This window comes from Brassica rapa, chromosome A05, assembly GCF_000309985.2.
Source record: "Brassica rapa cultivar Chiifu-401-42 chromosome A05, CAAS_Brap_v3.01, whole genome shotgun sequence".
NCBI lineage: Eukaryota > Viridiplantae > Streptophyta > Magnoliopsida > Brassicales > Brassicaceae > Brassica > Brassica rapa.
Window position 1 is genome coordinate 11,229,372 of NC_024799.2, and position 12,443 is coordinate 11,241,814.

At 38.2% G+C, this 12,443-nt stretch overlaps 1 protein-coding gene across 1 annotated transcript; it reads left to right on the plus strand.

Moving 5' to 3' along the window:
• The first annotated feature begins 980 nt into the window (after window positions 1-980).
• On the plus strand, window positions 981-4,540 carry LOC103868565 (ABC transporter G family member 12). The gene is made up of 8 exons (XM_009146650.3): window positions 981-1,224; window positions 1,529-1,608; window positions 1,711-2,175; window positions 2,256-2,378; window positions 2,692-2,823; window positions 2,934-3,494; window positions 3,581-3,688; window positions 4,048-4,540. Exons 1-8 carry the CDS (start codon window positions 981-983, stop codon window positions 4,411-4,413), a joined length of 2,079 nt encoding a protein of 692 aa, XP_009144898.1. The 3' UTR covers window positions 4,414-4,540.
• Window positions 4,541-12,443: the final 7,903 nt, after the last annotated feature.

A 12,443-nucleotide genomic window follows, 5' to 3' on the forward strand; every position in this document is an offset into this window, starting at 1 on the left:
ATGAGGCATATTACAAATAGGGCAAATAACTATATCGGTGCCAACTACCACGCATTTACTTCCTTCACTTTTCATTAACACCTTGTGAAGGCTTCGTTGTGAACTTGTGACCTTCTCTTCCTTTTTATCTCATCAAAATTATCAATAGCTATCTGTTGATTTGACTTATCTAGCAAATGGTCATTAGTGATCAGAATATTATTTCTTTATATGTTTACAAAATGTTAAGATATCGTAACCTAAAAGTCTTATATGATGGTATGTTTGAACAAACAACAATTTTAGTAAAAAGAAGTGGACTGACAATTTTCATTTAATGAAATTAGAGAGAAAAGTTATCAGAATTTTATAGGTTTCAGGAACCTTTTTTTTTGTATTGCATTATTTTAAAAGAAACTACATCATTGTCAATCCGTTGCATACTAGTATAAAGTAATAACCATCCAAATATGATTTTTATAATAACTGTGGTTATTTGTTTCAAATCAAACTAAAACATCTCATAGGTAAAAAAATAATATAGATTCGGATGGTAGATTTCATTTCACAAAAAGGCATTTGCTCTTGGTGTCGGAGTATCTTGTTAGGCAACGGCATTAATTATCAAGAGCCGACATACTACAAAGTTGCAAGCTTTATATTCATTCATACGTATTAGTATATGCCAATAGGTGGGTGGTTATTACATACACATGGACGATTTGTATATACTAGTATAAGAGACCCTCTCAAGTCATAACTCTCACTATCTCACATTTAATGAGTAAATAAAACTATACTCTTATTTACGTGTATACATATATGGTTATCATATTAAAGCCACCCATTAAATGTGATTAGTTGTTTGTTGATTGTTGCAATCACCTAAGAAAATCTTAGACCTACAAGATTAATCTCTTATCTTTATAACTCATTTTCCCAACCATTATAACAAAAAAAACTTATATCTCTCTCTCTCTCTTCTTCCATTTCACACACAAATGGAGTTGGACAGTGCGAGCAATGGCCGGCCTTCTCGACCTCCTCCTCCACCGCCAGCACCGGCGATTGGTCGTGGAGCGTACTTGGCCTGGGAAGATTTAACGGTGGTTATACCTAACTTTAGTGGTGGTCCGACTCGAAGGTTGCTCGATGGACTAAACGGGTACGCTGAACCGGGTCGGATCATGGCCATTATGGGTCCTTCCGGATCCGGCAAGTCCACGCTTCTTGACTCTCTCGCAGGTTTGTTTTCCATTTTTTTTCTTGTAATTACTAATTAGTGAGATATATTTGATCAGAGATTAATAAACATGGTTACCAACTTACCTCAGAACTTACTATTCTATTACCATGATTGTGTTTTCTTTTGTGAGTTAGATATATATATATATATATATATCACTTCTGTTTATTATTTTTGCTGTAACATGAGATGTGTTCTTTAAAACATCGCAAGAAACCTGTAGATCTTCGTGTATAAGATACATATAATATAATCTTAATTCGAATTTTAATTTAACGGTTATGAATTATCGCATATATATAGGTAGACTCGCAAGAAACGTGATTATGACCGGTAATCTTCTATTGAACGGAAAGAAGGCAAGACTAGACTACGGCCTCGTCGTAAGTATTATTATTATTTGATTATTAAAATTACTATACAAATTTAATTTGAAAGATTTTTTTCATTTTTTTAAAAAATTGTCTTGCTAAAATAATGAATAGGCTTATGTAACACAAGAGGATGTATTGATGGGAACACTAACGGTGAGGGAGACAATAACATACTCAGCTCATCTAAGACTTTCAAATGATTTGACAAAAGAGGAAGTCAACGGCATTGTTGAAGGAACAATCATTGAGCTTGGTCTTCAAGATTGTGCAGACAGAGTCATAGGTAGCTGGCAGTCTAGAGGAGTGAGTGGTGGCGAGAGGAAACGCGTCAGCATTGCGTTAGAGATCTTAACCCGACCGCAGATACTGTTTCTTGACGAACCTACAAGCGGTTTGGACAGTGCTTCTGCTTTCTTTGTGATTCAAGCGCTTAGGAACATCGCTAGAGATGGCGGTAGAACCGTTGTTTCATCGATTCATCAGCCTAGCAGCGAAGTTTTCGCTCTCTTTGACGATCTTTTCTTGCTCTCTAGTGGCGAGACTGTTTACTTTGGTGAATCCAAGTTTGCTGTTGAGGTAAAGAACAAGATCTTTCTTGAGTTTCAAGAATCGCGTTTGTCTGATCGCTAACGCTAACGTTTAATTGCGTCTGCCAGTTCTTTGCTGAAGCAGGATTTCCTTGCCCGAAGAAACGGAACCCTTCTGATCATTTCTTGAGATGTATAAACTCAGATTTTGATACCGTTACAGCTACACTCAAAGGATCTCAGAGAATGCGGGTGAGAAATCTAAATCTTGAAACTTTGTGTCAAAGTCCTTTTTGTTTTGTTGATTCTACAAGTGACTTTAGTCTCGGTGCTCTAGTATGGTATATTTTAGGATTCGGAAAATCACCTTTAATAAAATTTCTAAAGGGAAAAGAATTATCGGTTTTTGAGTAGTATAAAATACGAATCTTAAGGGTTGCGGTTCACACACATCAATAAACCTTAAGAACAGACTTAATCGAGTATTGTTCTCAACGTTTTTATTTTTTTGGCTGTATTCGAGTTTAGTTTGTGGATTTTCTCAAGACTTTTACCATTAATGCAGGAGACACCAGCTACATCAGATCCTTTGATGAATCTAGCAACATCTGAGATCAAAGCTAGACTTGTTGAGAACTACCGTCGCTCAGTCTATGCTAAATCTGCTAAATCTCGGATCCGTGAATTAGCTAGCATTGTAAGCAAAAACAGTTGTTAGTCCCATTTGATTCAAGAATGTAGACAAGTGTTTTTTTAATACATTTTTGTGTTCCGTGTTCTATTTTTCTCTTTTTTTTTTTGTAACAGGAAGGACATCATGAGATGGAAGTGAGAAAGGGAAGCGAAGCGAGCTGGTTTAAACAGCTAAGGACTTTGACAAAGAGATCGTTTGTGAACATGTGCCGCGATATTGGATACTACTGGTCAAGAATTGTGATCTACATTGTTGTATCCATCTGTGTTGGGACCATCTTTTACGATGTAGGACACAGCTACACATCGATCTTGGCTCGGGTTTCTTGTGGTGGATTCATTACTGGTTTCATGACTTTCATGTCCATTGGAGGGTTTCCTTCTTTCATTGAAGAGATGAAAGTGTTCTACAAAGAGAGACTGAGTGGTTACTACGGCGTTTCGGTTTATATTATATCCAATTACGTCTCATCTTTCCCGTTCTTGGTCGCGATTTCAGGCATCACGGGGAGTATTACTTACAACATGGTGAAGTTCCGTCCAGGGTTCTCTCACTGGGCTTTCTTCTGTCTCAACATATTCTTCTCTGTCTCGGTCATTGAGAGTCTCATGATGGTTGTCGCTTCTCTCGTTCCAAACTTTTTGATGGGTCTCATTACAGGAGCTGGCATCATTGTAAGCAAACACCTTACCTCTCTTTTTGTTTGTTTGTTTCTTCTTTGCAAGCTCATAAAAGGTGTTCTTGATTCTACTTTTGGCAGGGAATCATCATGATGACTTCTGGATTCTTCCGTCTACTTCCAGATCTTCCAAAGATTTTCTGGCGATATCCAATTTCTTTCATGAGTTATGGTTCTTGGGCTATTCAGGTACTCTCTTTGCTTTATTCTCAAGAAACATTCAATGCAATTATTGAAGCCTTCAGCCTGTATATAAAATTAATCCAATATTGAAAAGAGTATGATCTACATGAGCTATGAACATTTCTTCTTATTGACAATTATATGAATATATGAATAAAAAGGATTTTATTAAGGAAGTTATACATATGTGTTGCTCAAAAAAAAAAATTAAGGAAGTTATACATATGTGTATCTTTACTTCTATGAATATCGATAACGTCCTTAATAGATTTGAATCAATGCATATTAAAGTTATAAGTACGTAGAACAGTCTAGATTCACAGTTAAAACATTATACATGTCTTTCTTCTTCTTGTTTACTGTAGGGTGCATACAAGAACGATTTTCTTGGACTAGAGTTTGAGCCTATGTTTGCGGGAGAACCCAAGATGACAGGAGAGGAAGTAATACAGAAAATATTTGGAGTTAAAGTCACACATTCAAAGTGGTGGGACTTAGCAGCGATTGTGTTAATCCTTGTGTGTTACCGCATTCTCTTCTTCATAGTATTGAAGCTTAAAGAAAGAGCAGAGCCGGCTTTGAAGGCGTTACAAGCAAAGAGAACGATGAGGAGTCTTAACAAGAGACCTTCTTTCAGGAAAGTCCCGTCTCTATCTTCACTATCTTCAAGGAGACACCAAGCTCTACATTCACTTTCTTCTCAAGAAGGTCTTACCTCTCCAATCCATTAAAGATTGTATCTATATATGTGTATACACTTTGTGGCTTCGATTTATTTTGCACATACAATAGTTTCAACATCATCAATTATGTATCAGCACCTGATGATTTATGATTCAGCATTGTTATTTTTCAGTATCATCATAATAATCTTAATTTTCTCTAATAAATAGACATGAGACATTTAGCTCAATATACACAAATTGATGCAATATTAAAAAACTATGAGTAGATTAGTCAGATTTTTTTTTTTTGTTTCGTTTTGAGTTGCTATATTACCTCTACCATTCCTCTTACACTCTTTTTACTCCTATTTGTTATATAGGAAAAAGACATTTCATTCTTGTTCGTGAATGTCTAGAGGTTATGGGCTTTTAAGCCCATACATTCTAAAGGCCGAGGTCTGAACTATTTTAGTATAAATTAGTTCTCTTTAGAAGAGCAGATCCTCTTAACAGAAATTGAATCCATGACCCTTTAAAGACCTATTAGATGACTTAAAAGTTTTAGCCAATTCTTCGTTGGTTAGGACATTTCATTCTCTATCACTTAAATTAACTCTCCTTAAGATAGTAGACCCTCTTAACGATAATCGAATCAATTACCCTTTAGATACCTGCTAGATAACTTAAGAGTTTTTGTAAATAATTAAGAGTTTTTGTAAATAACTGAACAACCTGTCCATTATTGATGTGGAACATAGGTTTATATACAAGCCTAACATACGTGACCAGATCCTTAACTATAGGATCTTGTGTTTATCTATACAAATCTCATGTATACCTTTGATATATATCATCATTATCCAATACTCCCCCTCAATTTGGGAAGATGGAAATTTCGAACTCCCATCAAATACAACAGATTCTCAAATTGGACTTGACCAAGCGCCTTGGTTAGGAGATCGGCTATCTGCTCATTTGTTCTGACATGTATCGTAGAAAGAAAGCCCGCTTTTATTAAATCTCTAACTTGATGACAATCAGATTCTACGTGTTTCGCCCTTTCATGAAATATTGGATTAGTTGCAATGTAAATCGCTGATTTGCTATCACAATATAACCAAACTGGATCCTTTAGAGGTGACCCCAAATCATGCAAGAGACGTCTCAACCACTTGATCTCTCTTGACGCCTCTTCCATTGACCTATACTCTGCTTCGGCCGCGGAGTGTGACACAACGTCTTGTTTCTGTGTTCTCCAGAAGATAGCTGAGTCTCCCACCATTGCTACATAAGCGCTCAATGATCGTCTGGACGTAGGACACGATGACCAATCTGCATCACAATACACTGATAGTCTCAAGTCAAGATTTGAACTGAGAAGAATGCCCTGACCCACCGTTCCTTTCAGGTACCGTATGACTCGGAGAGCTGAATCCCAATGAGCCTCTCTTGGCGTCTGCATAAACTGAGCCAAGATATAAACAGAGTATTATATGTCTGGCCGCATGATTGATAGATATATTAATTTCCCCACTAATCTTCTATACTGACCAGCATGTTGAATAAACGGACTCTTGTCCCTGCCAAGCTTATGTTGTTGTTCCATTGGTGTTCCACACGGCTTTGCACCACGCAAGCCAACTTCCGCAATTAAGTCCAATGTATACTTCCTCTGCGTGATCATGAAACCCCCAGCTCCTCTTCCAACTTCAATACCCAAAAAATACTTAAGTTTCCCAAGGTCCTTCATATGAAAACACCTTCCGAGATATTCTTTAAACTTCACCAAGATCTACATGTCATTACCACACACCAACAAATCATCTATGTATATTAGAACTCGAATTTCAACATTTCCCTTCGTATACATGAACAATGAGTAATCTTCATACGAGTGTTTAAACCCATATTTTGTCAAAGCCTCAGTTAACTTCTCATACCAATATTTTGGAGCTTGCTTCAAACCATAGACATCCTTGGGTAGTCTACATACCTTCTTGGGATCAGAATGAGTAAAACCCTGTGGAAGTTTCATGTATACTTTTTCTTTGAGTTCTCCATGCAAGAATGCATTATGTACATCCATCTGATGTATGATCCAGCCTTTGCCTGCTACCACACGCAATAAACTTCGAATGGTTGTCATCTTGGCCACTGGAGCAAACGCTTCAGTAAAGTTTACTCCTTCTACTTGTCTGTTTCCGAGTACAACTAGCATGTATTTATGTTTCTTGATCATCACATCTGTGCCATATTTGTACTTATATAACCACATGTTGCCTATGGCTTCCTTCCCCGGTCGTAGATCGACAATGCTGAATGTTTTGTTGAGTTCAAATGCATCCATTTCATCCTTCATCGAATCCCACCAAACTTTAAGTTGGACTGCTTTTTTATAACTCTTTGGTGCAACACCTTTGGTAACAGCCGCAAGAAACGCTTTGTGTGCTTCTAAAAAATTTTCATCAGACACAAAGTTCACTAATGGATATGGAGTTGAATGCGTACCTGAGACCTTCATCGAAGACTCTGGATCTGAGCTGGTGAGATCGTGATGGGGGTTGTCAATGCACACAACATTGTGACTGATGTAATCTCGTAGTTTAACTGACGGTGTCTTCTCTCTCAAGCCTCGTCCCAACTCTGGTTCTTTTGTTTCTTCACTGCTGATCGCAGGTTGATTAGCAATTATACCACCACTAGCTGTATCTGAATCATTAGTCTTTTTGATCGCTGCAACCTCTGAATCCTTAGTCATGTTGATCTCTGCAACCTCATTTTTTTGAGTTGCTTCATTAGAACTTTCACCATCTACTTGACTATCTTCTTCTTCCGTAACAGCCACGCCTTGCTTCTCTTTGGTGACTTGAACCACATCAATAGGATCATTCCCGCTGTCTGCAGTATCTGAGGCAGAATCGATGATCCAATCATCATCTAATCCCCCAGTCAAATTGCTTTCATCTACCTGAGTCGACACTGCTTCTTTATAAGGAAACACATCCTCCTTAAGCACTACATCCCTAGAGACAAGGAACTCATTTGTCTCAACATCATACACTCGCTATCCATCTTGCCAAATGGATAACCCACAAAGATACATTTTCTGCTTCTAGGACCAAACTTATCTCTGCTTCTGTCCTTCCTATGGACATAGCACAACGAACCAAACACCCTTAACGTGTTATACAGTGGCTTCTTACCGAACAAGACTTCATACGGCGACTTTCCTTGAAGATTCTTTGATGGAGTCATATTAGTGACATGAGTTGCCGATGAGATTGGCTCGCCCCAAAACTTGACAAATAGCTGAGCTTGAAACAGCATTGCTCTTGCCACATTCAATATATGACGGTGCTTCAATTCTACTCTACCATTTTGTTGTGGTGTATAGACGCACGTTGTTTGATGTATGATCTCATTATCCGCAAATAATGTACTCAAACTCATGAACTCCAAACCATTGTCACTACGCACCATCTGGACACTCTTACCAAATTGTTTCTCAGTATACTTACAGAACCTCTCTACCACCTTTTGGACTTCAGATTTTGCGACTAGCAAGTAGGTCCATACAGCCCTAGAATAGTCATCTACTATCGTTAAAAAATAAACTGCACCAGATGATGAAAGCACTCGATAAGGACCCCATACATCTACATGTATCAACTCAAAACACTTTGTAGTTTTATTGCAACTTTTAAAAAACACATCTCTAGTTTGTTTAGCTCGAAAACAAATGTCACAAAGACTGGAGCAAACATTATTTCTAACACCAGAAACCATAAGAAAAACGGAAAAAGCCGGGTGTCCAAGTCTTTGATGCCACAACACCTGATCAACTTTGCACTGAGTCTTGTTGCCTTTCGCCATTGAGACATCCTTGAAGTAGTACACCCTATCATGCTCCTCATCCGCTCCAATCAAAATCTTCGAAGAATGGTCCTGCAACAAACATATAGCATCTGTGAATAAAGCAAAACAATTAATATGCTTTAATAACTTAGACACCAATATCAACGTGCAGTCCAGTTTTGGCACATAAAGCACGTCCTTGAATGATATAGTTTCACTAAACACAAGATCACCCATGCTTGTTGAAGTTGTGATTCCTCCATCCACAAAGCCCACAAGACAAGGTGACATGTCTCGTATGTTCACCAGCTGAGAAAGTTTCCCAGTCATGTGATGTGACGCACATGTGTCTATAATAACATCACCAAGTATGTTACCTGAAAGCTTATCATTACCACCATTCAACTTCCCCTCTTGTATGATTTGCGTTATCTTACTCCATTGCTCAGGAGTCAGATCGTTTGAATTGGAGCCATATGAACTTGTTGCTGTTGCGACATGAGCGGTTCCACGCCCACCGCCTATGCCATAGCCTCGACCGGTGCATCTGTTCCCACCGCGTCCATCACCACGTCCTCTTTGTTTATCAGTTATCCACTCTGGATAACCCACAAGTTTCCAACAAGAACTCTTCTCATGGCCTGGTTTCCCAGAATGATAACATACTCTATCTCTTGACTTGCTCCCTTCACTTTGCGCACTACCAAAGTTGGTTTCACGACTCTCACTTGGTTGAGATGCTTTTCTAGCAGTAAAGCCAATTGCCTCCTGGCTCGTCTCTCGTGCTTTAGACGATTTGAGTCTGGCTTCCTCCCTGATAACTTTTGCATACGTTTTACCAAAGTCAGGTAAGTCATCTGCTTCTATGATAGCTGTCACAACATTCCCAAACCTTGAATCATCCAGTCCCATAATGAACTGATGAACTCTTTCATCCTCGCGCTCCTTTTCATATGCTTAGCAGCAGAGCACATACAAGCAGGCGGTGGTCTGTATGTCTGCAACTCCTCCCACATAACCGCCATAAGTCCATAGTAATCAAATCTCTTCTTGAGATTCTCCCATAATTTGTGAGCATCTGTAATGAATGTTACCGTAGACCTCAGTCTTGGTTCGATTGACGTCCGTATCCATCCCACAATCATGGAGTTAACACTCAACCATGCCTCCAAGTCCTTGTGGTTCTCGTCTGGTTTCGGTAAACTCCCATCAACAAAACCTATCTTCTTCTTTGACCTCAGCGCATTCACCACCTCCGTCGCCCACTCGTTGTAATTGTCTCCTTTGAGCTGCACAGATGTGATCATGGCGCCCGGGTTGTCTGAAGAAAACAGAGAGTATGGAGACATCACGACAGTGTTGTTTGGCTTAGCCACCACCTGTTTATCGTCGTCGCTCATGATGATGAAAAGAACTTGAAAAACTACGTTGGTTTCTAATCAGATCTTAGCTCTGATACCATGTGAATAACTAAACAACCTGTCAATTATTGATGTGGAAGATAGGTTTATATACAAGCCTAACATACGTGACTAGACCTTTAACTATAGGATTTTGTGTTTACCTATACAAATCTCATGTATATCTCTAATATATATCATCATTATCCAATAGTTTTCCACTGGGTGCCACATACGATATAAAAAAGACTAAAAAATGAGAAATGGTGCCACAAACGATCTAAAGAAGAGGAGTAGATCGACATAGGTCTGGGGCTGGAAACGGAGTTGATGGAGGTGATAGACCATGGATTTTACCTATTAGTAGCCATGGTATATAGGTGTTTTAAGGTATATTTACTACGATATAGAGTCTATTTAGAGTACTTACAGGTTCAAGTACTTACTTGAGGAAAATGATGTATTTGGAGAAATTTGGAGACTATTTCAGAGCTTTGCTGGAAACAGAGGAGGAGTCGATTATTATATCAGAATATCGACCGACGATTACCAAGCACAATCGATCGATGGAAAGCTCGTAGAATCGATCGACGGCGAAGCCACCCGCGAGTTAATGACAAAATTAGAAGATTGCAAGTTTCACAAAAGTTCCAATAATTACATTTTTAAGTTCCTTGCTGCCTGTTAGGCTATATTATTAGGGTTTTGTATCATTTTAGAGGCAGACTTGCCTAGAGACCTCTTAGACCTAGTTTGGAGAGAAGAAAAAACCCACCATTGGAGGGAGAGAGAGAGCTTAGGATTGGAGAGATAGATCTGAACTGCAAAACAGAGAAGATCTTGAACTCCTTTGCTTTCATTTTCTTTATTGTTTTCTCTTGCTATTCATTTATTTAAGTATTATTCTGACCATCATAACTATGTTTCTTATGAATATGTCTGAGTAGTCTTACTGTTAGATTTAGATTTCTCATAAGGTTGATATATGTATTGCTAACTTAAACTGTTGCTAGGGTGTTTAAAATTTAGTTCTTTATCTAGTTGTTCTTAAAGCTAAGTTTAGGATTGATCACCATTTAACTTAGATCTTAGGATTAATTGAGAACAAGTCATTGCTTGACTCAATACCTGAACTAAACTAGTATGATCTAACTGACTAGATACACACGAGAATTGGTCTAGTAAGTTAGATAACACTAATCAAATCCGCTCGTAAAGCTTTCTGAAAGAAGCATCGATCGACGCGATGACCGTTGAGTCAGTCGATATTTTGAAAGGTGTATCGATCTATATTCTTTACGAATCATCGATCGACATCTTCTCGTGATTAACATACGAAAGTTGAAATCTGAGATCCAGATTAGATAATCTAATTGATTTTACCTAAGTTTGAGTTTGAAAATAATTAATATCAATAAACCCCTAAAAACCCGAAAAGTTGTTTACTTATCACACCTGAGAATATACCAGAATCCAACTATTTCCCCAACTTTTAACAACCTCAAATCAAACCAACCGAGCAAGTGCCTTGCTCACCATTTCATTTACTGCTTAAAACCTATTAATCTAGCTTTGTTTCAAAGACTATAAATCTACTGTGTAATCCTTGAGTCTCTGTGGATTCGATCCCTAAGTACTACATCTGAACCTCTTATTTGAGAGAGTAATTCACTGCTTAGGATAATTTGAATGATATCAGGAGGTTAGAAATTCAGAATGGGTATTGATGAATGCAAAGGAGATGAGAGCAATGGGTTTCTACGGAGGATTTGAGTTCTCCATCGAATTGGGTGATTAGAAAACAAAATCTGTCTTATGAAAAAAGAAAAAGAAGAAGATTCGATCCTAGTTAATGGGCCACCCGCACCAGCCTTTCTAGAAAACGGAATAGCCGTCAACCATAGCAATGTGGAAAAGGCTTAAAGAAAATAATTTTGCTACCTATGTCACCAACTTGCACTTATCTTTTCAGTCACACATCCGTTTAGTACTCTTTGGTTAAAGCCAGTTTAAGATAGAGTAGTGGAAGGATTGGTGACCTATCAGAAAGTAATTCCTGATATCGTGCGAGTGAGGCTAGAGCACGAGGAAATGTCATCTAATGATTGTCGGATCAGTAAACCATGATTTCGAGCCTTGGAAAAATTAACGCACTGCCCGTCGGACGGGATGGGGCCCACAGGCCAAGTGAGCAAGTGTGGATGGCCCATTACCCGTAGGTGGTCGGGACATTACACTTGTAGTATTAGAGCCGTACCCAAACGAGTGTGGAGTCATTGAGGGCTCACACTTACATGGGTAACAATCTTGGGGCGCAACAAGGGTGTTGCATTCTTTGAGAGGGAGTGAATTGTAACATCCCGGTTTGTGGTATATGAAAAGACTTAAAAGAATTGATTTCGCTATCTATATCACAAAACTGCACTTACCTTTTTTTGTCACACATCCGTTAGAACTCCAGAGTTAACATAATAGTTCAACCCTAGAAAATCAAGTGATCCTTTGACTAATTTTGATTCTCGGGGTGTGAATTTTGGCAATCTATTTCCCACCAAAAATCTTCATATATATAGAACAAAAATTATGAATTAAATACTGCAAGTATATTTATCAAATTTCAAGGATTTATAACCAAAGCTTTATATATGAATATATATATATATATATATGTTTGCTTGTGTATATTCATGAGATGTGAGAGTCAAATAATTGACGTATATATATATATAAATATACCATCCAAAGAAGAACTTAAAAGCTCGCTTTGCAGCAGCCGTGTCGCGAATGCTATTTTCGTTTAATGGGGTGAACCATCTCCCGATCAAGGTCGTTCCTATCTTA

Bases quoted from the DNA above. Each gene is read 5' to 3' on its own strand.
- LOC103868565 (XM_009146650.3), top strand. From the start codon at position 981: ATGGAGTTGGACAGTGCGAGCAATGGCCGGCCTTCTCGACCTCCTCCT. The intron at 2,176-2,255 runs GTAAAGAACAAG...TGCGTCTGCCAG, and splicing joins AATCCAAGTTTGCTGTTGAG to TTCTTTGCTGAAGCAGGATT. The intron at 2,824-2,933 runs GTAAGCAAAAAC...TTTTTGTAACAG, and splicing joins TCCGTGAATTAGCTAGCATT to GAAGGACATCATGAGATGGA.